The sequence below is a fragment of the Acanthochromis polyacanthus genome, chromosome 11 (genome assembly GCF_021347895.1).
Source record: "Acanthochromis polyacanthus isolate Apoly-LR-REF ecotype Palm Island chromosome 11, KAUST_Apoly_ChrSc, whole genome shotgun sequence".
Classification (NCBI taxonomy): Eukaryota; Metazoa; Chordata; class Actinopteri; family Pomacentridae; genus Acanthochromis; species Acanthochromis polyacanthus.
In genome coordinates this window covers 18,717,824-18,743,493 of record NC_067123.1, presented here as the reverse complement: position 1 = coordinate 18,743,493, position 25,670 = coordinate 18,717,824, and the positions used below count along the sequence as shown (strand labels likewise).

The 25,670-nt window shown below is 40.2% G+C and overlaps 1 protein-coding gene across 1 annotated transcript in view; it reads right to left on the bottom strand.

Annotated features, from left to right (window-relative positions):
- The window catches only part of asns (asparagine synthetase), a 31,362-nt gene extending 8,191 nt beyond the window's left edge, over positions 1-23,171 (bottom strand). Inside the window, exons 1-9 of the mRNA XM_022218067.2 lie at positions 23,060-23,171; positions 14,230-14,485; positions 9,880-10,117; positions 8,937-9,122; positions 8,756-8,857; positions 7,246-7,373; positions 4,200-4,326; positions 2,874-2,980; positions 630-730 (exon numbers count right to left, since the gene is read on the bottom strand). Of these exons, the coding sequence (XP_022073759.2) occupies positions 630-730; positions 2,874-2,980; positions 4,200-4,326; positions 7,246-7,373; positions 8,756-8,857; positions 8,937-9,122; positions 9,880-10,117; positions 14,230-14,478 (1,238 nt within the window). The 5' untranslated portion in view covers positions 14,479-14,485; positions 23,060-23,171. The remainder of the gene's footprint in view (positions 1-629; positions 731-2,873; positions 2,981-4,199; positions 4,327-7,245; positions 7,374-8,755; positions 8,858-8,936; positions 9,123-9,879; positions 10,118-14,229; positions 14,486-23,059) is intronic.
- Between the last annotated feature and the right edge of the window lie 2,499 nt (positions 23,172-25,670).

Here is a 25,670-nt window from a genome sequence, read left to right as displayed (position 1 = left end):
AAAATAAAAGGCAAAAAACACATAAAGTGCGCAGTTCATCATAAGATTACTGAGTTTGGATGATTGTGAGACATAAGGGTAAAAAAAAATACAACAATATTGTGTCCACTGCTATCACTCATCAGTCTTTCATTTATTCTAATTTATTTATTTACGTTATAGTTAGTACTACCTTAGTGAGATCCCATTATTAAGATTTACATCATTTAATTTTACCTAGTAGCATTTTTCCTCTCATTAAAACACATTACTATGATGGTGTTAATGATACATTATTAAAGCTGTAACACTCTGCCATCATTCCGCTTTATTTTCCCCTCATAAAGGATCTTTTTGAGAGGTTTTATGAAGACCACTGAAACTAGCTTCCCTAAAAGCTGTGATTACGAGGATGCAAGCAGGTTGGATGGTATTTTCAATAACAGATAATTAATGATCAACAATTTAACCCATTTAAGTTGTTACATCAGACTAAATGCTAATTAGTTGTTACAGCTTTTCAAATTCACTCAGAAAACTCACTGCATGCCAGTTTATGCTTCAAGGACATTATGGAGGGTAGTTTTGCTTCAACGGTGTTCCCAGGATGAGTTCTTTAGAAAAGGCAGAGGCTGTGAGTGAAGAGTTACCCGTGTGCAGCAGTGGTCCGATCGGCTCGGAGAACATCAAACAGGTAGAGCTCCTTCAGCAGACGAACGCTGTCCTCTGCTCCTGCTTTGGCACTTGGAGCCTGAGAGAGAAAAACAGTTCTGTCAACTCCTATAGATTATAAACGGCACCTTTCAGAACACTTAGCTATATGCTATATTAGCTATAAGTCTGAATAAATAATAATAAATTGTATTCATAGGCGCCTTTCTTGACACCGAAGGATATTTTACAAAGAAGAAAAAAATACAACAGAACAGACAAAAAAACTGCACATACAGGAAAAGGGCCATTACAGAGAGAAGGTAGTCTTGAACAAGTGAGTTTTGAGTCTGGATTTGAGAAGAGGCAGAGTCAATGTTACAGATGTCTGGCGGGAGTGAGTTCCAGAGTTTGTCCATGGTGCTGAGGCAGACGGACGGCACAGTGAGGTGGATGGAGCAAGAGGATCTGAGAGAGCAAGTGGAGAAGGCAATGCCAAGGAGATCAGACAGATGGGGAGGGGCAAGGTTGTGGATGGTCTTGAATGTATACAAGAAGAAAATGAAATTGCATTTTGGAATATTGATTTTTAATTTCATTTTTGAGTCAAATAGTGCAGCCATGACTTTGAAATGCAAAAGCATTTCTGCTAATGCTTTTGCATTTTCGAATTTGACATTTCAAATTGAATTTTGTTACCTTTTTGCTGGTGAACGTTTTGAAAATTAAATGTCAAATGTGATTTGCTTTTGCTTTTTCATTTAGTCACAGAATGAGCAGTGTTGAAGAAGAAAATGAAATTGCATTTTGGAATATTGCTTTTTAATTTCATTTTTGAGTCAAAAAGTGCAGCCATGACTTTGAAATGCAAAAGCATTTCTGCTAATGCTTTTGAATTTGAGTTTTGAGTCACATTCGCTTCCATATGCAACAACAAAATACATTTTAAAGTGCATACTTGTATATCATTGCAAGTTGCTGACCCCCAGTTTGTCCACTGGGGGTCAGCAAACACAAGATTTTCAACTGTTGCGTTGCATATCTTAAACATACCTCTCAGGACATTTAGTCACTTTCAGTTATTTTCCCTTGTTGCATCAGTGCCTCCTGTACTCCACTTAAACACGTTTTATATTGCTTGTTAAGCCCCAAATAAAATCCATTTTACAACATGATGTCATTGTCACAGAGCAGACGTCAGTGTGTTAAAACTGAACTTGACTTCTGTGGGTTTCTTCTGCTTCTAGTCTTTGAAACGGTTGGAAGTCTTTGTTTTTGCCTCCAACCTCCATCTTCAGTTCTGAAGGCCGTCAGAAGAGAGGTATTCAAAAAGGGTCCTGGTTCTGTCCACTAAAGCATATAGGAGCAGCTGCTGTCTGACTTCTATTTATGTTGACGCATTTGTCTCAAGTTTCAACAAGCCATCCATCAGCTACAACATGCCAGCAGCAGGGTTCGTCTTTAAGGCTACAGACTGTTATTTTTACAAATCTTGCATGATGTAATAACTCACTGTAAGTGTTAATCTGCCTTCCTGCAGCCAGAACGTTTTTTTGTGAATTTCCTGTCTTTTTCTGACTGAGGCAGACACCGAACTGTGAATCGTGTGTACCGTTCCACCACTGCCTTTTATCTAACGACCGATTGATTATTTGAATACACAACGATAATGTTCTATTCGAAATTTTACTAAAAATAGAGTTGTCAGGTGAAAAAAATAAAGAAAATAAATTTAACCAAACCATACAGTGTGGTTCTAAAGTCTGGACACAAAGGAAATTTCCTTTACTATAATTTTTTGCCTCCACAGATTAAACATGGCTACGATAGTAAATGTACACTACTGTTGAAAAGTTTGGGGTCACCCGGGCAATGTCATGGTTTCTATGAAAACTTACTCTTTATGTATGTGCTAACATAATCGCACAAAGGTTTTCTAATCATCAGTTAGCCTTTCAACATCATTAGCTAACACAATGTAGCATTAGAACACAGGAGTGATGGTTGCTGGAAATTCTTTTCTTTCAAAAATAATGACACTTCTAAGTGACTCCAAACCTTTGAACCGTAGTGTATGTTTGATTAATTATCAAATATATATTCAATTCAAAATATATTGGATAAAATGTTGATAAAAACTTTCATTTCTTTATCATATGTATTTTTGCCTGTGTGTCCAGACTTCAGGGACAGCCTGTAGTTTGACTGATTCACTGACAGTGAGTGACTACTGGAGGACTTGCCTTGTGAAAGTAAATGTATCCCTGAGTCAGCTCATCAGATCCCTCTCCAGAGAAGATCACCACACTGTCTGTCTTCTCCCTGATGTACTTTGAAATCAAGTACATACCTGCAGTGGGAGAAAAAAAAAACTGAAATTACTCATTTAATTCCAGTTCATCTGACTGAATAAAGACTACATCCCACTATCAACACAACAGTAAGTCCCCAACGCTGCTGTTGAAGTAAGTTTTTGAGAAACGTGGCTACAACTGTAAAGGCGGTTATTTTTTTTTTTTACATTGTTTTCAATTTTTTTTTATTCTATGTGATGCTTATTTTACTGCAAAAATAATTAAACTAAAAATATCTATATACCGCAAAATCCTGGAATATAGTGAAAAATACACTAGACCGAATACAAATTAAAAATCTGCGATACAGTGAGACAGCGAAGAGTGGACAACGGTATGGCAAGGGACCCCTGTATAGTACTTTTAATTTCATGATAAATTATTATTAAAGCTCTGCTATGGAATTTCTGCCAACTACTGATAAAGGGTTGAAAACTACTATTACAGGTTCTTTTAATATGAGAATGAATAAAGCAGAAGTTTCTGCAAAAATTGCAACAGATCATAAAATGAAGTGATATCCACTTAAAACCTTTAAATCAACAAATGATCATGTCAGATATCATAGAAGAAAACTCCAAATATGCATACAAAACAAATATAACTTTAATATGTAACCTTAACTTCTTTTTTAGATGCGTTTCACTTTTTACAACTGAGACATTATTTCTTTTTTTGGATCTGCACCCTTCCATCTGCTGTATATCTCTGTCTCTTCAAGGTGCACTTACTCATTTGTCAGACAGTCAATTGTCCTGTAATTCACTCTTATTAGAAAATTTCATATTTTTGCAGTTAGATATGAGCAGTGTTGTTGCTGCTGGATTGCGGCACAATTAAAATCCCATATGCTGCTCCTAGTGGCCTCTTTGACCATTTTAATAAGCTCACCTCCAATTCAAACAAGTCAATCAGGAGGAAAAGGAATGTGATGATGCAGCACATTCAGCCACATTTTTGTCACATCAGTGAGCACATCAGTCTGCACAACTGTAAAGCCGTTAAACCTTTCGGTAGAGTTGATAATTCCAGCAGGTTGAGGAGAGCTGCTTCACAAATACAGAACATGTCAAGAAAAGAGAAGTTAGAGTTGTACCTTCCTATGTGAACAATGAGTCACAGCCAGAAAATACCTATTTTGTAAATATTTTAAAGCCTTTAAATGGTATTTTCAGTATTCTGTAGATTTTGTGTAGTGCTTCATGCTGCTCTCACCAACAGAGGCTCGTATCGTGGTGATGTCGTAGGTCTCCAGGTGGAAGATCACTTCCTCCACAGCTTGGATGCCTTCTTCTGCCATGAAGTTCACCTCATGGTGTTCACTGCCAATGTGAGCTGCCACCTGACAAATGCGAACCAAATGGTGACTAAAAACCAAGAAAATCTGTGATTTTTTTTCTACAGAATTGACAATACATGCTTCACATCACAAACTGTAAGAAAAAACATAACTGAAAAAAATAGTATTACAACCAAGCAATTGTTTGCCTCTGAAAAACAGCCCAAGCTGTAGTGTACACTCATGTCTGTCCAGACTTACAGTTTCAAGAAAGAGTATACAAACCCTTTGGGATTACTTGGATTTCTGTATAAATTGGTCATAAAATGTCTTGTGATCTACATCTAAGCCACAACAATAGACAAACACAGTCTGACTAAATTAATACCACACAAGAAACTCATATGTTTTCATGTTTTTATTGAACACGTAAACATTCACAGTGCAGGGTGGAAAAAGAATGTAAAGCCCTAGGACAATAACTTTTCCGAGAGCTAATTGGAGGCAGGAGTCAGCCAATGTGGAGTCCAATCAATGTGAATTGACGGGAGGTGTTGGTTAAAGCTGCCATGCCCTATAAAAAAAACACACACCTGTTTTGAGTTTGGTGTTCTCAAGAAGCATTGCCTGATGTGAACCATGACTTGCACAAAAGACCTCTCAGAAGACCTTCTTCTTCTTCTTAGGTGTCTTGTTAATCACGTTGACAACCATCCCTTTCCACTTTTCTCTGTCATACGTTGCATGTAGTACAGTGTTGGCCTTCGATGTATTTGTCTAGTCCTTGATATTGTCCATGTATGTCATTCTCTGGCATCCCCTTGCTTTCTTCCCTTCTATTTTGCCTGTTATTGCAAGATTCTCGATGCTATTCCTCCTCATATGTCCTAGGAATCCAATGTTTTCTGGATTTGATGGTTGCCAGTATTGTTCTTTTCACATTTGCTCTCGTAAGCACCTCTTCATTGGTCTTTCTACCCACGATAGAAGATCTACGATCAGGAATTGTTGACTTGCATGAAGCTGGAAAGGATTATAGAAGCACCTCTAAAAGCCTTGATGTTCATGTAAAAAGGTAGCCTAGCCGCGCTAGACAACCCACGGCAACAAATTTAATTCTCTGCCAGGGTGGGTCTAGTTACCCTCCTAAAACTGGCCGGACGAATCACCATGAAGTGTAGAGTCAGAAGGCGGGCGTAACGAAGTGACGACAGAGGCGCGACGATTCTGACAGAAACAACCGGTGCACAATAAACAGTTATCTTTCGACTCGGCTTTGGCCACAGCCCTTAAAGATTTGAAGCTAAAATTCAACTTGAAAGATAAACAACGGACGGCACGGAAGTGTTTCATTGAGAAGAAAGACGTATTTGGACTTATGCCGACGGGATATGGCAAATCCTTAATATACCAGTTGGCTCCGCTGGTTGGGAAGCTAATGGGACTTAGCCACAATCCGGCGCTCTAGGAACTACGTCAGCCTATTTGTTGCGTTGATTGGTTGTATACCTACCCAATTTCTGCAGAGTGATTTGAAAGACAACCTTTTAGCCCGCCTCCTTCCCTGTCGAGCGTTCCTAGACACTTGTGTCTTAAGAGCTGGGTCTAGCGCGGCTAGGCTAGTAAAAAGGCACAACACACCCACATCAAAACCTCATCCCAATTGTGAAATATGGAGAAGGGGGCATCATGGTTTGGGACTGCTTTGCTGCCTCAGGGCCTGTCTTTAACGGAAAAAATTCACACCAAACATCCCAAGAATACTGCTGAACTGAAACAGTATTGTAAGGAGGAATGGTCCAAAATTCCTCCTAACAGTTCTGCAGGTCTGATCTGCAACTACAGGAAATGTTTGGTTGAGGTTATTGCTCCCAAAGGAGGGTCAAGCAGTTCTTAAATTCAAAGGTTCACATACTTTTTCCACCCTGCACTGTGAATGTTGTCAACATATACAGTATTTTTTGATAGTTTAATTAGACTGTGTTTATGACACATTTATGACCAATTTATGCAGAAATTCAAGTAATCCCAAAGGGTTTACAAACTTTTTCTTGTAACTGTATATACCAATCAGCCACAACATAATGACCACTGACAGGTGAAGTGAATAACATTGGTCATATGGGTACTATGTGGCGTTCTGCTGAAAAACCTTGGATTTTGGCATCCATGTTGATGAGACTTACACGCCAACATAAACGTTGTCCCAGAACAAGCACACTCCTTCATACAAATGGAAATCTTATAGGTCACTGGCCTACCCCTACAGGACATCAAGCAAGCCAAAAAATCTTGAGGAACATGACATTCACACAAGATTTTGATTTGACCTCCAAACTTCCAAGACTCTGTTCTGATCAAGCATCAGCAGGATGCAGTGGAACAATATTGATTTACAGATGCCTCAATGTGCTTTGCCTTGTGCTAAACCCAGAGTACCCAAAGGATCCACTGCCAACATCCTGGTGCCAGACCCCACAGGACACCCTGAGAGATCCTCTGGTCCGGACCCAATGGTTTAGAGCGTTTTTGACGTCATTAGATGGACCAACATGATATTAGGCAGGTGGTCAGAATGTTGTGTCTGATCGGTGTACAGTGAAGCCTTTCTAGGGTGTAACATTCTTAGATGTGTTCAAACACCTGCAAGGACCTTTGACCATCAAAGTCCAGACAGTTCACCCTTCAGTCAAAGTGGGATGTTTCGTCACATGTAAAGAAATTTCCTCCAGGTGTTTACAAGAATGAAACAGACATGAGGTGACCTGAGATCTGTCAGGAAAATCTCATCAGTTCATCTTTGTATCCAAGTGAATTTTATGCCAATTTTGAATAAATTCCCTCAAGGCATTCCTGAAATATTGCATTCACAAGAACAAGATAAACAGAAAAACTGACAACACTATGTCACCATGGCCACGCCATTAAAATATGTGAGCAGCACTGCCATGAAGAACGTGGTACATGACCATAAGAACCAACCTTGCGAGCAGCGAGGATGTCTGGGCTGTCATCTGATCCAATTGAAAATGTCTGGATGGGATACTGCAGTTTCTCCTCTTTGGCCAGTTTCACCAGTGTAGCAGCAACCAAACTGGAGTCCAGACCACCTGAACAACAGACAACATGAATCTGCACCACTGACACACATTTCAAAAACAGAAATGGTACTACTAATACAAAATCAGCCACTAAGGGTGATTGTGAAGTAAAATTTAGAAAGTCCCTCTATTAAAGGTTACACAAACTGGAATACTTTAACAATAGCTATCAGAGTATGCTCCACCTTTGTCACTTTTAAAAGATAGTACAAGGCATGGCTGATTAGCAGTCAAACTTGTTAACATTGAGAAAATCAGGCTCTTTAAAAACAGGCACGTTAACTACAACTATTAACGTCCGTAACTGTCCGTTTTTCTTTTATGTGTGCGCGACACCGAATGGAAATTAGCCTTATGCTAAATCCAGCTTATTTACTGCAACCTTGTGTCAACTTTACGAGATTGCTTGTTCATTAATATGCACTGTCCCGTCCAAACAGATGAAAACGTTTCCTATACATTTTTCATTTCAATACACTACACTTTTCCGTACATACAGAGTTTTTACACTACAACTGAGTACAAATTACTGATGATTATTAAGAAGCTTAGCTCTAACTGGTACATGTATGATACATTATGACTTTCTATTAAGTCTGCATGTTGAGGAAAATCTGTGGTGTGTGGTAATATTGTTCAATTTTCAAATGACAATATGACTAAGTGTACATATTAAACATCCTTCTTAAGTAGGTACACTGTTAAGAAAAACCCCTGAATGCTGAATAGTTACCCACCATATTAAAAAGAACATTCATTTAAATATGACATTATAAGAATAAGAAATTACCTTTTATTTTCCCTGCTGCATCCCTTTAAAAATAATGTCTTCAAAAACATCTCAATATATTCTTCGCTGTTCTCTCCTTCCTCAGCCATCACACTACCATTAACAATAAGTCAACACCAACGAATCTAAGGGTAAATGATGTATGAATAAAACATTTTTGTTTTTATTCAGTGCATTTCTGACAGTCTTTTGCGATATGTTGGTTGCACATGTTCATATTATAATGATAATGAAAACAATGTATCAGTCAGTACAACTATGCAATGTCTCATTTTGGAAAACAATTGCTGGAAGATTAAGACGCCTAACCCAGACGAGATCAATTCGCACGGGCAGTCAGACAGGTCCTTAATGTGCTGCAGATGTCCAAAATTTCAACAACAAATCAGAATGTATCTTCATACCAATCAACCAATTACTGTCAGTTAGTGTGTGCTTTGTTTATGTTCATACCAACATGCAGACGTAGATGCTAGCTGGGAGCAAGTGCTTAATGGTTTGATTCAATTATTTTGCACAAGAATCTGATGTATGTGAAGGAACTGAACATTTCATGAAACGGCCACAGGAGCAGTTTGATGTCCATTCTGGAGAAAGTTACCTGACAGAAGACAACCGATCCTCCTGTGGGACATGAGACGTTTCCTCACAGCATTCTCAAACAGGGTTCTGATGTTGCCTTTCACGATTTCCTCATCAAAGCCTGTGGACGCATCACTTTTTTGAAGTAATACACAAAAAGCAAACCAACTACATAAATAAGTGGATGAACAGTTTCCTACTTGTAGTGAGTCGCTCCACAGTGTCACAGATGGCATGAGCAGGCTCTTTTGTGCAGCAGTGAAACTGCTCCATCTGAAGGGACTGAACCTTCCCATTTGGATTCAAATCAAAAACCTCGAAGTGCCCGGGGAGAAAGGGAACAATGTTGGCAGGGGTGTTCATTGCATGGGTAATGTTTGTCAGGCCTGTGATCAGAATGGTAACAAGTTAAACAATGCGACCACAAGCTTAGAAAAGAGCCAGATTCCACAAGGGGTTATACATCGTGTCCCAAAAGTTCGTTCTCCCCAGAAGAACAAAGTCCAAAGACTGAATGCAATATAATCCATTTATTCAATAACCAGTAGTTCCACCTTTCACTTTTATCACAGCTTTCAGTCTTTTGGGCGTGGAATTTGCGAGGTTCTTGAGTGTGGATGGTTCTATCTTCCCCCACAGCCCTAAAGTTTAGCTGCTTCATGGTGGTGGGTGGTGGACTGGTAAAGACGTGACTGTTCAGGATTCCCAAATAGTTCTCAATTGGATCAGGGGAGTTTGGTGGTCATTCCTCCTTTCAGAGAAAGTCAGGTAGATGCTCAGAACACCATTGCTGAGTTATATGGGCAGTGTGAGCAGGGGCACCATCTTGCATAAATACCAATTCCGAATATCTGTTAAACATTTTCCGTTCAGTCACGGGCCACGATTCTTTCCTCCTGGCCTCAACTGGAAGTAGTACCTTTTCTAGACTAGGCCATGGTGACAACACTTCCAAAATTTGGATGAGAGGGTAAAGCATTTTGGTGAAGGAAGAAATTTATATACTGGGACCTGACAATTTGACCAGACAAACAACCAAACAGTTCCTGACTGACCAGGTGGAACCCATTTTGGTGACAAACATCAAACATATTGTCCAGTGAAGAGAACGAACTTTGGACATGGTGTAAACTATCCCATTACCTTTGGCCTCAGAGCAGACTGCAAGAAAACCATCGTCTGTGAGGAATTTAAACAAGGGCCGGACACCATACGTATCTCTTCCCAGATAGACTTTTCTGTTGGCAGTGTCCAGCAGAATGAAAGCAAAGACACCATCCAGGAGAGAAGCCATCTTCTTGATGCCAAAGCGGTCATACAGATGGAGCAAAACCTCACCGTCCACTTTAGTCTGGAAATCAAACCCAAACTGCTTTTTCAGCTGAAAATACAAGAAGCACAGACAAGGTTATTCTAGTTTCTGTCACATAAGACTTCATATCTGTCCATCAATAAAAACACTGCCATAGACTAAACTGACATTGTGATAGCACAAGCAGGCTTTCCTCTACTAAGAGTAAAATTCAACTTAGACCATTCAACTTTTCAGACCCCCCCCCCCAATTTAAATATGGACAACTTTATGCTATAAAGAAACTGTGACATGCTACAACATGAACAACAACATGCTGATATTAGCAAGGCGAACCACAGTAGCGTCTTTTAGAGACTGTACTAAGTGGTGTTAATGTTGCTGTCAGCATGCTCACTATGACTGTTAACATACTGATGTTGAGCAGGTGCAGTGTTGACCATCTGCACCATCTTAGTGTAGCATATTAGCATTTGCTAATTAGTGATTACATAGTAACCGTGACATCATCCATTGGTTTGTGGACTGCTGTTCTGAAGCCTCTAGTTTGGAATTTATCCATCGCCATGGTGGTCTTTTAAAACTGCACTTAACAGGCCAGCAGTGGACTACCCTAAGAGGTGGAGAGCGTTACACTTCGCCTGGTATGTTGTAGTCAGACTATTCTGCAGCTGATCTGACTGCACCTCCCACACACTCATAAAGTGCAAACATACTCTTGCTTGGCTGCATTCCTTTAAACCAGTAGCAATCTTCCATATATTGCCTACATCTCTAGTCTTTGTTTCCCTACGTATGTACAGAACTCAGCGATGACTCTTTGGGTCATGGAACCTGAAGTACATGATGGCAACACAGATGATATTTTCAAGACCATTGATGGTGACAGATGGCCACAATCTTATTTTTCACAAATGTAACTTAGGGACACAAATTAGAGCTTTGCAAAGACAAATATACGTAGGCATTGAACTACTGGTTTAATCCAAATTTTGATTTATAGTGAATCGTTATTTGACTGACAAGTTTATTTCTGGCTGGAAATGCCATAAATAAGTGACAAAAGATGGTAAGACATTGAGGTAGAGATGTTAGCGATCAATTTTAGTGTTTTCTGTATTTTTTTGTTTGTTTTTACATTTTTTTACTAAAACTGTCATGGCCATTCTCAGTAATCGGCGGCAAAGTCGTCATTTTCCACCACATCTTGCAAACAGTTCTGATAATTGCTACAAGTCTTTCTGCATGTCTGTACTGGCATTTTGTTGAAGATTTAAAAAGTTGAAAGTTTCCTTTCTATCACTCTGGTCTTCAGTTCCCTCCACAGATTCTTGACAGGACTCGGGTCTCGACGCTACCTGGATGCTCCACATGTGGGAAATGTTCCGTTTGACACTTCTTCACTGCTTTGGCAGTAAATTTTGGGTCTTTGTGTTATTGAAAGGTCCATTGCTGTATCATATTTTTTCTACAGACTGTTTTCCTCCATAATGTTAACGTAGTCCTCTTTTCCCCATGATACCCTTTTACGTTGCTAAGGTTGCCTATTTAAAAAGGCCCCAAACGATTATATTCTCTCCGTCATGCTTGACCATGGGGATGGGGTTGGAATGGTGTTTGTTGGGGTTTAATGGTTCTCCTTTCACCAAATGAAAGCGATGAAAGCTTTTGCGTGCCTGTCTTAGAGAGCCTCTTTTGTCAGCATCCATGGAAACCAGTTGTGTTTAGCGTGTGCTGGAGTATCTGATTTAGATGTTGGTACCAGAATGGCAGACATTCATGAAGAGGGCCTTGGTGGTGGTGATGTTTGAACACCTTTCTACTTCACACACTGCTCTTCTAGCTAATGCAGGGAACAACTTCAGATTTTACACAGAGGGGAATTCCTTGAACTTTTTCCATTCAGGTCTCCATTGTAGCTACAGGAACTTGAAAACTGTTTCTATGAGTTTATAGCCTTTCCCCACCTTGAGAGCAGCCACTTAGTGCAACACTCTCTAAATGAAGGAACAAAACAGCAAGCTCCCTTAACTGTCGGGTTTTAGCCATGACTTGCAATTACCCTGACTAGCTGTGGCTAAAAAAAAGCTTCATTAGCTGGTCTTAATTTGCAGTGTATGGGAATGCTGTGGAACATGGCAGAAATTAGCAGGACCATTTGGAATAGAACAGAACTGTATTTTTTCCTACATCTCTGGCAGTTTCAAAGGATATGTATAATAGTACAAATGCAAAAAAAAAAAGAGAGGAAAAAGACATAAATAGTTGACATTTATCAGTAACATGTGTCTTACTGTCACTTACATATGTCATTTCCCACCAGAAGAAAATTACTAGATTAGTCAAAGCAAAATTCACTCTATATCAAAAATTTGTTTTTTGGGTGTAATTGTATACGAGGACATTTTTCCAGAATCCAGGATTGAAAAATTGTTTGTCAGTGTCAAGATGTATTTTACAGACCGTACGAGTTGGTAGAAATTTTTAGTTGGATTTTGGTCAACAAGCAGGAAAAAATAGAAACTGCTTTGGAGCAAATAACTAGGTTGTGTAGTGTTGTCACAAGGTGGAGGGCCAGTCTATACTATACATGACTGTGATAAACAGAGCAGAAGAAACTGAAACAGTATCAGCTTTTTGCCACAATGCAGTCAAAGAAAAAGAAGAAACAAACAAACATCGGCCATGCATGACAGAAATCATGAGAGAAGTGTTTTCAGTCAGGGCAAGCTGTAATTACTCTTTCATGTGAGCTAGTATTGGTTGTGTTTCATGTTATATGGAGACAAACACAACAAAAAAAGTGGAAACAGCTGTTCATCCATGTGAGTTAAATAACAGTTTGTTGTGTCAGGCTTTTTATAAATGATGCATTAACTCTTTCACTAAAAGTCGAAAACCAACCAACAGACATATCTCCAACGAAATTGGAGATGTGTCTTTAAATGATGCTGGTTCCATTAACCTCTAATGAGATACTTGAGAAAAAGATGTTTGCCCTAAATGTGGGAAAAAATAGACTCAACAGAACCATGACAGTAATAATTGGTAACAATGTTCTCTTTGTGTCAGCATTAGCATCCTGATAAAAATATCAAGACTGAGAGAACTGGTGACTTATTTGCAAGTAGAAGTTTGTCTGCAGACATCTGGTTTATAGCAGAGTGTTTGCTTTAGAGGTTTTTGTAGTTTTGCCTGATCTATATATCAGTTGGGTCAATACATCAACAATCAAGTGAAGCACTCGGAGAGCACAGCACTCCACCAGTCTGCTCAGTCGTAGGATTTCCGACAGAGGAAATCTTTAAAGAAATCTGTGGTCCGCAGCTGGCAAATTGTAGTAGGATTGCAATCATGTGATCGTCAGCAGGCAGCTGATGTAGTGTTCACTTGTAGTCATAGTTACAGTCACGTCGTACTGCTATCTCACAATGATACAGAAATCTTTAACAAGTCGGTGGATCCAGACTATAACTCACATCACTGCCAAAATCTAATCAGTTGGTTCTTGTGTCATTTCTGACCCTCCCTGAAAATTTCATTAAAATCTTTTAGCCTGTTTATGAGTAATGTTGCGAACAGACAGACAGATCAACGCTGATCATCACATAACTCCGCCATGTTAGTTTGCCTTAAAGATGCATCAATGTCAGCATAAATGTACCTTAGTGATTAAAGACAAATGTAAGGACAACATTCACATGTCTCTTGCATAGTCTGATTGGGGATGAAATGCATTTTTATTTTGATACTGTAAAATGTCCCAGTCAGTATATATCTTCATCACAACTCCTAACCAGAATCAATAGATTCCTGGCAAATATGTTTTCATCCCTTTAAACTCCTCTCTGATTCTGGAAAAAAAAATGCCAAAATTGCACATTTTATCAAAGCCAGAAACAGAAAGATTAGTTGGACATTCAACTTTCTGACAGTCCTCTATCAAATCATGAGTGACATGCAGTTCCATCGAGAGCACCAAAATGTGAGCCTACAAAGCTGTGATATTTCAATAAATCCATTTATCCCATGTGCCATTTATAAATTAGTCAGATAAAGTGTGTTTGTCAATACAGACTAATGTGTTCAGTTATGAAATACCCGTCTGTGGTTACAGAACAAACCAAAGGCTGCTGAAGACATAGACACTGGATGTTTCACAGCAGCAGCTGGCCACTTACCAACTGATGGTTGTAAATTTCTCCATTGTAGCAGAGCCACAAGAAAGGAAACGTCTTGATGCGCAAGGGCTGCATGCCATACAACTGGTCGACAATAGCCAGCCGGTGGAAGCCGAAGCAACAGTTGGTGAAGCCGTTGACATTCTCAAAGCGGAAAGCATCAGGACCCCGGTGAGCGATCTTCATGGCATTCGTGCACTGAACTGACAGGCACTCATCACTGCCAAACAAGGCCCAGATACCACACATTTCACCACTGTGGAGGATGGACAGGACAAAGACGCAGACATTAGTGATTAGTTTGCGGTTTATGCCTACAGAATGAAAAAAAAATCAAAAAGTTAAATAACTGTGCCCAGGGGTGAAGGTAAGGGATGGCCGCTTCTCTGTTCTCCCCACACAACCAAGAGTGAAGCCTGTTAGAGGGTTAAACAGCGACAGAACTGGATGTACATCCAGTAACTACTATTTTTCTAGCAGAACTGCTTTAAGAAACCAGTTCTCAGCACACACATGCCTTTTAAGAGCACGCCCACTAAACATTCCACCACATACAACCAAGTAGCTCTCAGCACTCAGAAAATGTTTTTACTGATTTTGTAGCAACTCCAATATTTTGTGTGATTGTCATTGAAAAGTTTAAAGAGAATGTGAAAGTGCACCTGTTTTTATGTGCAAATTAACATTTTGTCTGTAAATGTTCTATTAGTTAAAGTGTTTTAGGTGTAGCTTTGGATTTTAGCCTTAATAAAGTTCTACAAAGCACTTCATGTACACACACACAAACTAGAAAAGCACTTTTCTAGTTTTTGTCACATTTTGCATGACATACTAACCTATCATGTTTGTGTCATATTTTGGACCACATACTAAAAAATTCAAAGTGATCCAGAATCCAGGATCCTTTCCAGATTGCCACCAAAATGAAATCAGCTCTTCCTCTTACCATAGTCTACATCCCCTGAAAATTTCATCTGAATCTGCAGAGGCGTTTTTGAGTTATCTTGCTGACTGACTGACTGACTGACAGTCAGTCAGTCAGTCAGTAAGACGCCGGGTGTCACAAAACCTCCTTGGCAGAGGTAACAAACACCTCACCTGCACTCAGAGGGGACTTGAGATATAGTATCTTTGTCAACAACTGTTTGGCACATAGAAAAGCTTCTAGCTCACATACCTGCTCCACCCATACCAGTTTTTCCTGTAGCTATCTCATACGGTTTCATTTTGAATTATCCTGAGCGCTTCAGCAACAATTTTAACACAGAGCAGAACTATAGCCATTCTAATTAATTATGGGTTACACAGAAATGCAGAATATACTGCACTTGAGTTTTCACGCATTTCTATTTGACATTTATGCTTGCATATGAAAATGATGAGTAAGTGAGTAAAAAAATGCCTTATGCTGAAAAAAAAAGATGAATGAGGCATTGTGTGAGGCATTAATGGTCTCAGCCTTCCTAAAAATTGTCTGCCTCCATTACTTCTGTGGCATGTAAACTAAATGGAGCACACTGCCAAAAAGCAGCTTGCCAAAAAAACACCAATTCAATGCAAATCCTAAACAGTTTTAAAGTTTAGATTTCAAGAAAAGTCAGCAGAAAGGTAAAAAAAAAAAGTCTGGCAAGTTAGAATGTAGTCAGATTTATTTTCCAGCACTACAATGGACCTCAAACTGCACCAGCCCAAGGTGAACTGCTGAGATAAAGTTACACTATTCCAACACAGGACGCTGTGTTCGACAACACTGTAGACTTCTGTATTCAAATACCTTCAGCAGGGTCAGAGAAATCCAAACTCTCAATGAACACAGGAAAGCTGAAGCAATGATGGGCTGAACACCAAACCTGACTCCCTGTGATTACAGTCTGGAGAAACCTGAGAATTTGTTTTATTGTCATTATACAATAGACAATAAAAGTGCATTTGACTTCTCTTCTTGTATGCAAATAACAGACATTAATATGTATGAAAACAAGGAGAATGTATAAAAATTCTGAACAAAAACTAGATACCGTAAAAAAGTTTGGTGCCACTTAGAACTGCCCTTATTTTGGAAAGAAAAGCAGTTTTTTTCAATGAAGATAACATTAAATGAATAAGAAATACAGTCGAGAAATAGGGGTACAGAGGAACATTTCCAGCAACCGTCACTCCTGTGTTCTAATGCTACATTGTGTTAACTAATGGTGTTGAAAGGATAATTGATGATTAGAAAACCCTTGTGCAGTTATGTTAGCACATGAATAAAAGTGTGAGTTTTCATGGAAAACAGGAAATTGCTTAGGTGACCCCAAACTTTTGAACAGTAATGTATATTTACTATAATCTGCAGAGGCAAAACAACTACAGTTAATGAGATTTCCTGTGTCCAGACTTTACAGGACACCCTCTACAGTTTGAGCAAATTTAATTTATTTTTTCACCTGATAACTCCATTTTCGAGAAATTTCAAATGTAGCATTATAGTTGTATACTAAATAATCAATAGGTAGTTAGATGAAATGCAATCACACACACACACACACACACACACACACACACACACACACACACACACACACACACACACACACACACACACACACACACACACACACACACACACACACACACACACACACACACACACACACACACACACACACACACACACACACACTTTATTGTGCAGAATTGCACGTGAGGACCCTGTGAACATGGTGGAAGCTATGTGTCTGTATATTAAGTTCTTTCTTTTAAAAAGAAAATACATTTTTACATTTTCTGTCATAGTTTCTGTTCATATTCTGGAAAAGCCTTTTTAGTTGCAATAATAATCTACTAAATCTTGAAACATGATGAAACAAAATGTGTAGTTACTCTGAGCTGCTCTGCTGTGCTTTAGAACTAAAGATTTAGCCATTTTAACACTGTATTGTAAAAAGGGGAAGGAAAAGCTCAACTCTAAACACATGGATATAAATATATATATATATATATATATATTATAAGTATCTCATTTAGGGGAGACCGGGGCTTGTTGTCACACGTGTAAGTTGTCACACTGCAATTATCTTCTCCACCAGAGGGCGCAACTAAAAAGTGGAATACTAGTTTTCTTCCTTTGCATGGTCAGGTCTCATGGACTGAGTGAGAAGAGGACAACACATTGTAAGTTGAGATGAGCACCAATTAAACATTTTCCACTACCCAAAGTAAAAAATATTAACTCTATATTTTTTGAAATAAGTTTCATTCAGATAAAATCCCAGCAGTTATACATGTGGACTTGTTAAAGTAGATATTAAGGCATCCAGTCATACCTCAGTCATTGTTCTGATTTAACCGAACTTTAAGATAGAGCTAGCATTAGCAAACATGGTCGTTTGGGGCAACTTGTCACAGTCATTTGTGTCATAATAACTTTCAAAAATAATTTAAATCAACACATCCTGATAAAAATTTTACTTTATTTTTACAGAAAAAGAGGGGTTTAAAAGAGAGAAGAAAGTGAGAAGATGGTCAGGAGTTATAAAAGAAAAACAGAGCATGGCAGTGCAGCACCTGACGTGATGCTAAGGGCAGTCAGGCAGGTGACCCTAGGTCACAAGTCCATCAGGAGTACGGCGAAGGACTTTAATGTCAACTACCGTACTTTGGCACGGTACTGTAAAACATTCACACCAGCTGAAATTCACGGTCAGACAGCTATCCCAACTACAGTGGTTGGGTACAAATCACCACGGCAGGTTTTCAGCACACAGATGGAACTGCAGCTTGAGAACTATATCAAGAGATCCTCTGAAATATATTTTGGTTTGTCTCCATCAGAGGTGAGAAAGCTGGCATATGAATTTGCGGTGGCAAAGGGCCTGAAATTTCCACAAGCTTGGTCAGACAAAGAAAAAGCCAGCGCTGAATGGTTTACAGGCTTCCCAAAGCAGCACCCCTCACTTTCTCTTAGAAAACCAGAGGCAACTAGCCTTGCCAGAGCTCGTGCCTTTAACAAGGAGAATGTGAAGTCTTTTTTTGACAATCTGGATAAAGTGTTAACCAGACATTCCCTGGGACCAGGAGATATCTGGAACATGGATGAAACTGGAGTGACAACGGTACAGAAACCAGACTGCTTGGTAGCCAGGCGTGGCTTCAAGCAGGTGGGTCACTGACATCTGGGGAAAGGGGTACCCTGGTGACCCTTGCCTGCGCAGTCTCAGCCACAGGGAACAGCATCCCCCCCTATTTCATATTTCCTCGGGTGCACTTTCGTGATCATTTCGTCAACAATGGGCCACCAGGCTGCAAAGGAGGAGCAAATGCCACAGGGTGGATGAAAGAACCACACTTTGTTGATTTCCTCAAGCATTTTGTGGAACATGCCAAGTGCTCAAAGGAGAAGCCTTGCTTACTCCTTCTGGATAACCACTGCTCACATCTCTCTATTGATGGGCTGAATTTTGCCAAAGAGAATGGCATCATCATGTTGTCCTTCCCACCCTACTGCTCACACAGGCTGCAGCCTTTAGACAGAAGTGTTTACGGGCCATTTAAAAAGCATGTAAACTCTGTCTCTGATTCCTGGATGAGGAACAACCCAGGGAAAACTCTCAGCATCTATGACATCCCTGGGATTGTAGCAACTACTTATCCCCTGGCTGCAACCCCACTTAATATTCAGGCCGGCTTTCGGGCAACAGGGATTCAGCCTTACAACAGGGATGTGTTCTTGGAGACAGAATTTGTACCATCTGTCAAGTGGGGCCTAGTTATTTGAGATCCCAGGAGCAACCACTACCTAAATACAAGCTTTAAGCAAACCAATGAAAAGTTAAAATGAGAAACCTTATAAGTTAACCACATGATTATGCTTATGCTTGATGCAAGAATGATTTTAATAGGCTGATATATATTCTGAAATGATTATTGCTATAGAAGAGAATGATTTAAGATGATTTATTTTGTTTAAACTAAGTGGAATGATTTTGATTTAGAAAGAGATTCAGTGCAGCTTAATGTGAATGATAACTAAAGTAATCCCTGTTTAAGCTCTGTGTGTGCAGGGCAAAAAGCAGAAGTCACCATGACACTGCAGAAAGGAGGACACTGAGGAAGTTCTGTGGCCAAATATGGTCTTGGCAACATGTCTCAAGCAATGTGTGTGTGTGTTAACAACGGAAGGTGGATGCTGTGTATTTGCTGTAAAACCATGACTTCTGTATTACTGATGTATGTGATAACAAGTTGATTGCATGAGTTAGACGGTGTCAGGGGCGTACCTAGCCAGAGATGTGTGTATTAGAGGATGACACTATAAAAGAGAGAGTCAGAGACACTGAATTCGGAGTTCTCCCCCGGAGGGGAGAGATGCTGCTCACCGGAGCTGCAAGAGATGCTGCTCGCCGGAGCTGCCGGAGAGCATTGCCAAAGTTCTGAAGAGCCAAAATCGGATCTTTTGCCCAAGAGACGTGAAGACAACGCAGGACTTAGGCTGCAGAGTTCTTTGAGGACGTCGTTGGAAGCAAAGTTGTTCTAACTTTGTTCAAAAGAAGAAGACCACACTCTGCTGAAAGGAGAGTCCTGAGAGGTCTGCAGTTTTCCAAAGAGATGAAGAGAGGCAAGCACCTACGACATCCAGAGAGGCAAAGGAGGAAGCAGCAGAGGGCTGCTCCACTCCAGGGGCTGGAGGACCCAGTGACCCACCACAGCCTGATGAGACGGGGGCTTTCCACCACCACCACCCAACTGAGAAGACAGCTGAGACGCCCGCACTTGTGTTCCAGCTGCTGCTACAAAAGATAACTGCCAGACCAACGACTGGCTTTCGGGACCTCTCCACTCCCCCTGCCTATGAAGAACGGTTGTTGCTAGAGGTACGGACCCGTACCCGTAGCCTGTGGACTACGGATACGGCACTTGCCATTTGCCAATCAGATACGCGAGATCTGGTCACGTGACTCCCGGTAGACGCTAGCGGTACGGACCGTAGCATCGGTACGACAGGTACGGACCCTAAACCTGACCCTAACACTAACCCTAACCTTAACCTTTGCTTACCTTTCAACAGTTTGCAGTGGTTAGCAGCTTCTTGACTCGCGAGACTCGCGTACGGGTCCGTATCTGTCTGGCAAATGGAAAGTGCCGTACCCGTAGCCTGTGGGCTACGGATACGGACCCATATCCGTAGACACTACCATGAAGAACACCCTCCGCTCACAAAGAAGACTTCGTACCGAGTCTGCTGGTCCACGGAGGAGTTCAACTAGACACAGGTCAAGACCGGGCGTGACAGCTTGGCCGCGCTGACCGCTCTCTCTCCTAAATTTACTAATTAGAGAAGATTCTTAGGTACGCTCAGCTTAGTTTAGTTTAGTAAGAAATAATCAGAAATAATTAAATTCTTTAATCATGAATTAATGCTGTGCCCCTGCTAATAATTGCTTAATAAAACGCTACATTGCATTTAAAGAGAAGTCTAATGAAATTATTATGATTCACCTATTCTGCATAGTGGTAAAAAGTTAAGTTGATTGTGTGCATTAAATCTAATGGTTCTTAAAGGTTACTTTAATCCAACTAGTTATTTAAACATTACCCCTGAGGTTAGTTATCCAAACCTCTAAAATGAACCAAGGAATATCAACAAGTGCCACAGTTTTAAGAGGAAAGCTGTCGTTAACAAACGTGTTCAATAAATCAATTCTACTACTTAGGAGGGCTGCTTAGTAAGAGAGTATTTATTGGAGTAAGAGGGGTAAGACGTTTGGAAGAAGACAGTTAGGACCTAGGCGAGTATTCCTCGACACCAGCTTAATTATTCTGCTGAAACCTGTTAGGTGGAATACTAATAGGCAGATAGAATCTAACCCTTTAAACGGAGAGCTGGTCCTGAATTAACCTGAGGCAAGGGTTAAGGAAGGCTATACTGACCGACACATCTTACGTCTCAGATTGCCCCTACCAGGACCCAGCTCTACCAAGCCCAAGCACTAACCCAGCCATTCCAGGCTCCGAAACTGAACCATCTTTTCCAGGCCCCAGCACTGACCCTTTCGGCACCAACCCAGCCATTCCAGGCCCCAGCACCGACCCATCCAGCACCAACCCAGCCATTCGTGGACCCAGCACTGGCCCAGCTGCTCCAGGCCCCGGCACCAACCAAGAAGCTATTCCAGGCCCTAGTAACCTAGCCTCCTCCACCAACACATTAACTCCAGAGGATATTAGGCCTTACCCAAAAGCTGGTCCAAGAAAAAAAGTTACCCAGCAGAAAAAGAAAAGAAAAACTTCTATTCTCACTGACACACCTGTGAAGGAGGCACTTGAAGCTGAAAGGCAGGCACAAGGGAAGAAAAGACTGTTCAAAAAGAAAGGCAAGGCAACCAAATCTAAAATGCCAAAGAAGCAAAGCACGGGGAAGAAACAGAGGGCAGATACAAAAAGAAAAACTCCAGATGACTCCTGATCGGAAGAAGACGAGTCCCTGTGCCTGGTCTGCATAGAGCCATTTGGAAACAGCCGCCCAGGAGAAACATGGGTGCAGTGTGTGATATGCAAAGGATGGGCACATGAAGAATGCACCTCTGGCAATTCAGTCTACATATGCCAAAACTGCAACTCAGATGAGGAGTCTGACTAGTGAGCTCAGGTTTTGTTTGAGGTTTTGTTTTGTCCCAGGACCAGTTTAAGTGACAGTTTCATAATGCACGTTTCATAATATTTCCATTTTATTTCATGTTATTTCATAAGATGCATGTGCTCCTGGCAATTCAATCTACATAAGCTATGCCAAAATTGCAACTCAGACGAGGAGTCTGACTAGTGAGATTTTGTTTTGTTCCAGGACCAGTTTAAGTGTCAGGTTCGTAAAATGAAACATGTTGCATAATATTTCACGTTATTTCATGTTTCATGTTATTTCATTAGTAATAAAAGTGAAATATTGTCATTTATTCACTTTCAATTAAAAAAATAACAACAGCAATAATTTTGTCCTTATTTTATTGGTTGCAAAATCCAGTGTGACATCTTACCCCACATAGTGTGACAACTTACCCGTTGGTGGGGCAACTTGTCACATGGTGACTATCTCCATTAGATTGCTTATAACTCTGCACTGACAAGATATGAAAATGACATGAATACAAAATATATACCTGAGACTTTGGTCTTTCATCTGGTACATATTTTTTTTTTTTTTTTTTTTTTAACATGTGATGTTTTGATTCCAAGATATATATATATATATATATATATATATATATATATATATATATATATATATATATATATATGAGTGTAAAAAGTGTGACAACAAGCCCCGGTCTCCATTATAAGTATCTCATTTACTGTGCACATTGGAAGTCTGATTAAAGGTAACAGCTGTTCAGGTTAACGTTGCTGCCCCCCACGCCGAGCTCCATTCATAATCCCACCGATTCTAAATAAGCTTGGCTCCAACTATTAGCTAACAGTTAATGAGCAGCTTTCTGGTATTATTACGTTTCATTGTTCAACTCGACGCCAACCATGTGTTTCTGGTTGAACCTTTATTCCCTCTATCACCTTCCAGTTCACGGCTAGCAACGAGAAGCAATGCTGCTGGAGGCTAGATGCTGCTGGACAGCTCATGTATTAGCCCAATTTTTATTCACAACATATTAAACTGGGAAATGCTCAGCAGTTGTTCCACATGAACGTGTATACTTTTAAAATTATTAGAAATTAAATGAATTCAAAATGAGTTTTCAAGTCGAAACTCCATTCAAGAGGAAGTCAGTGTTTCCTGTCACTTTGCCACAGTGTAAAGATATTTCATCAGTTAACAGAATAATATGTAGCCACTTACCGTGTTATTCAGATAGCAGCAGATGAACACTACTTGACCAAACTGATGCAATCACGGAGCCGCTCTTCTTATAAAGCTGCCCACAGTGAGAGACACCCACTGTACACTGCCTCTTCAAAATAAGAGCGCACTGACCTACAAGCAACGAAAATACAGAGTATATACGAAAAACACGACTGTTCTTCTGTAAAAAATAAAACCTGTTCCCAACACCTGATCAAATGTAGGGTTGACAAAAGAAATCTAATTTACTGAAATCGATAGCCCTTTTAAGTTGCAAACATTATTTTGATGAGCTAAATGACATAATAATGTTTGTAATTACATCAGCTTAATAGTTTGTGTGATTTAAATCCACGTTTCTACGTTAGCTCAAAAGCTAAATTCAAGTTCTTTCAAACAGTATTACCAACGTATCTACAATAGTTAACCAACAGAAACAACTCTAAAATTCTGGAAAGAATAGTTGCAAATCAATTATGTGAACACTTACAAAGGAATCATTTATCTGAAGTGTTTCAGTCAGGCTTCAGAGTGCATCATAGCACAGAAACAGCTCTGGTGAAAGTTACTAATGACCTTCTCATAGCATCAGATAATGGACTAGTATCTATACTTGTTTTGTTAGATCTTAGTGCAGCGTTTGACACAATGGACCACAAAATTTTATTACAGCGTCTAGAACATTCAATTGGCATTAAAGGGATAGCACTGGACTGGTTTAAATCCTACTTATCAGATAGGTTCCAGTTTGTGCATGTCAACAATAACTCTTCTGAGCATACTAAAGTTAATCATGGAGTTCCTCAGGGTTCTGTCTTAGGACCGATACTTTTCACATTATACATGCTTCCTTTAGGCAATATTATTAGGAAGCATTGTATTAACTTCCATTGTTATGCAGATGACACACAACTGTATTTATCTATGAAGCCTGATGAAACTGATCAGTTAGCTAGACTGCAAGATTGTCTTAAGGACATTAAAACCTGGATGACTTTTAACGTCCTACTGCTAAATTCAGACAAAACTGAAGTCATTGTATTTGGCCCCAAACATCTTAGAAACTCGCTTTCAAAGCAAATAGTTACTCTGGATGGCATCACGTTGGCTTCCAGTACTACTGTGAGGAATCTTGGAGTTATTTTTGACCAGGACATGTCCTTTAACTCCCACATAAAGCAAGTCTGTAGGACTTCCTTTTTTCACCTGCAAAATATTGTAAAAATCAGGAACATCCTGTCTCAGAGTGATGCAGAAAAACTAGTTCATGCTTTTGTTACTTCCAGGCTTGACTATTGCAATTCCTTATTATCGGGTTGTCCAAATAGCTCTCTTAAACATCAACAGTTGATCCAAAATGCTGCTGCGAGAGTACTGACAGGAGTTAGCAAAAGAGATCATATTTCCCCTATACTTGCTTCTCTTCACTGGCTTCCTGTTAAATCCAGAATAGAATTTAAAATCCTTCTTCTGACATATAAAGCTCTTAATTACCAATCTCCATCATATCTTAAAGATCTGTTAGTACCATATTATCCTAGCAGAACTCTTCGCTCTCAAACTGCAGGCTTACTGGTTGTTCCTAGAATTTCTAAAAGTAGAATGGGAGGCAGAGCCTTCAGTTATCAGGCGCCTCTCCTGTGGAACCTGCTCCCAGTTTGGGTTCGGGAGGCAGATACCCTCTCTATTTTTAAGACCAGGCTTAAAACGTTCCTTTTTGACAAATCTTATAGTTGGGGCTGACTGGGTGACCCACAGGGGTTCGGCCTGTGTCTTCATTTGCACAGCTGACTCCCTCCGTTCTGCCTCTAGTCATGCTGCTATAGGCCTAGGCTGCTGGGGGACTTCTCTTGACGCACTGAGCCCTTCTCTATCTACCTTTACATTTAATATGTACACCGTTATTGCAGTACATTCACTCTGTTTCCCCCTGTGCTATTTCTCCGAGTGTCCCTGGTCCCAGAGCTGGATGCTTCAGATCTGCGGTTGATGTTCCACCAGCTGGTCCAGTCTCCACCATGTCCACTGTGGGATGCTGCTGCTGACCTTCCTCCAGCCCTCCGCTTCCAGCTCCCCTTTTCCACCAGTCAACTCTGCATCGCCCTCACTATACTTATGCTAATCTACATACTGTTTGAATTTTACTGCTAGCTATATATGGAATATGTTTAATGTCAGAGCCATACATCATAAGAGTAAATTATGAGTCAGTTTTCAATGTTAGCTTATACTTTGTTTGTGTCACATATCTTGTCATACATGTATCCAAATGTGTGTTGTGTTTTCCTTGCTTTCCCACCCCTCCCTCTTCTCCCATTCCTCCCCCTTGCCCTCCTCTGTCCTTCTCAACCCGCCCGGCCAGCAGGCAGATGGGTCCCCCCCCTATATAGAGCCGGGTTCTGCTCGAGGTTTTTCCCTGTTTAAAGGGTGTTTTCCTTGCCACTGTTACCTTTGGGCTTGCTCTGGGGGTCAGGCATATGGGTCTGTAAAGCATCTTGAGACAATTTGACTAACTGACGCTATATAAATAAAACTGAATTGAAGTTGATGTGTAGTGTAATAAAAAACGCAATAAAACTCCATTTTTAACTCTAACCCTAACATTATG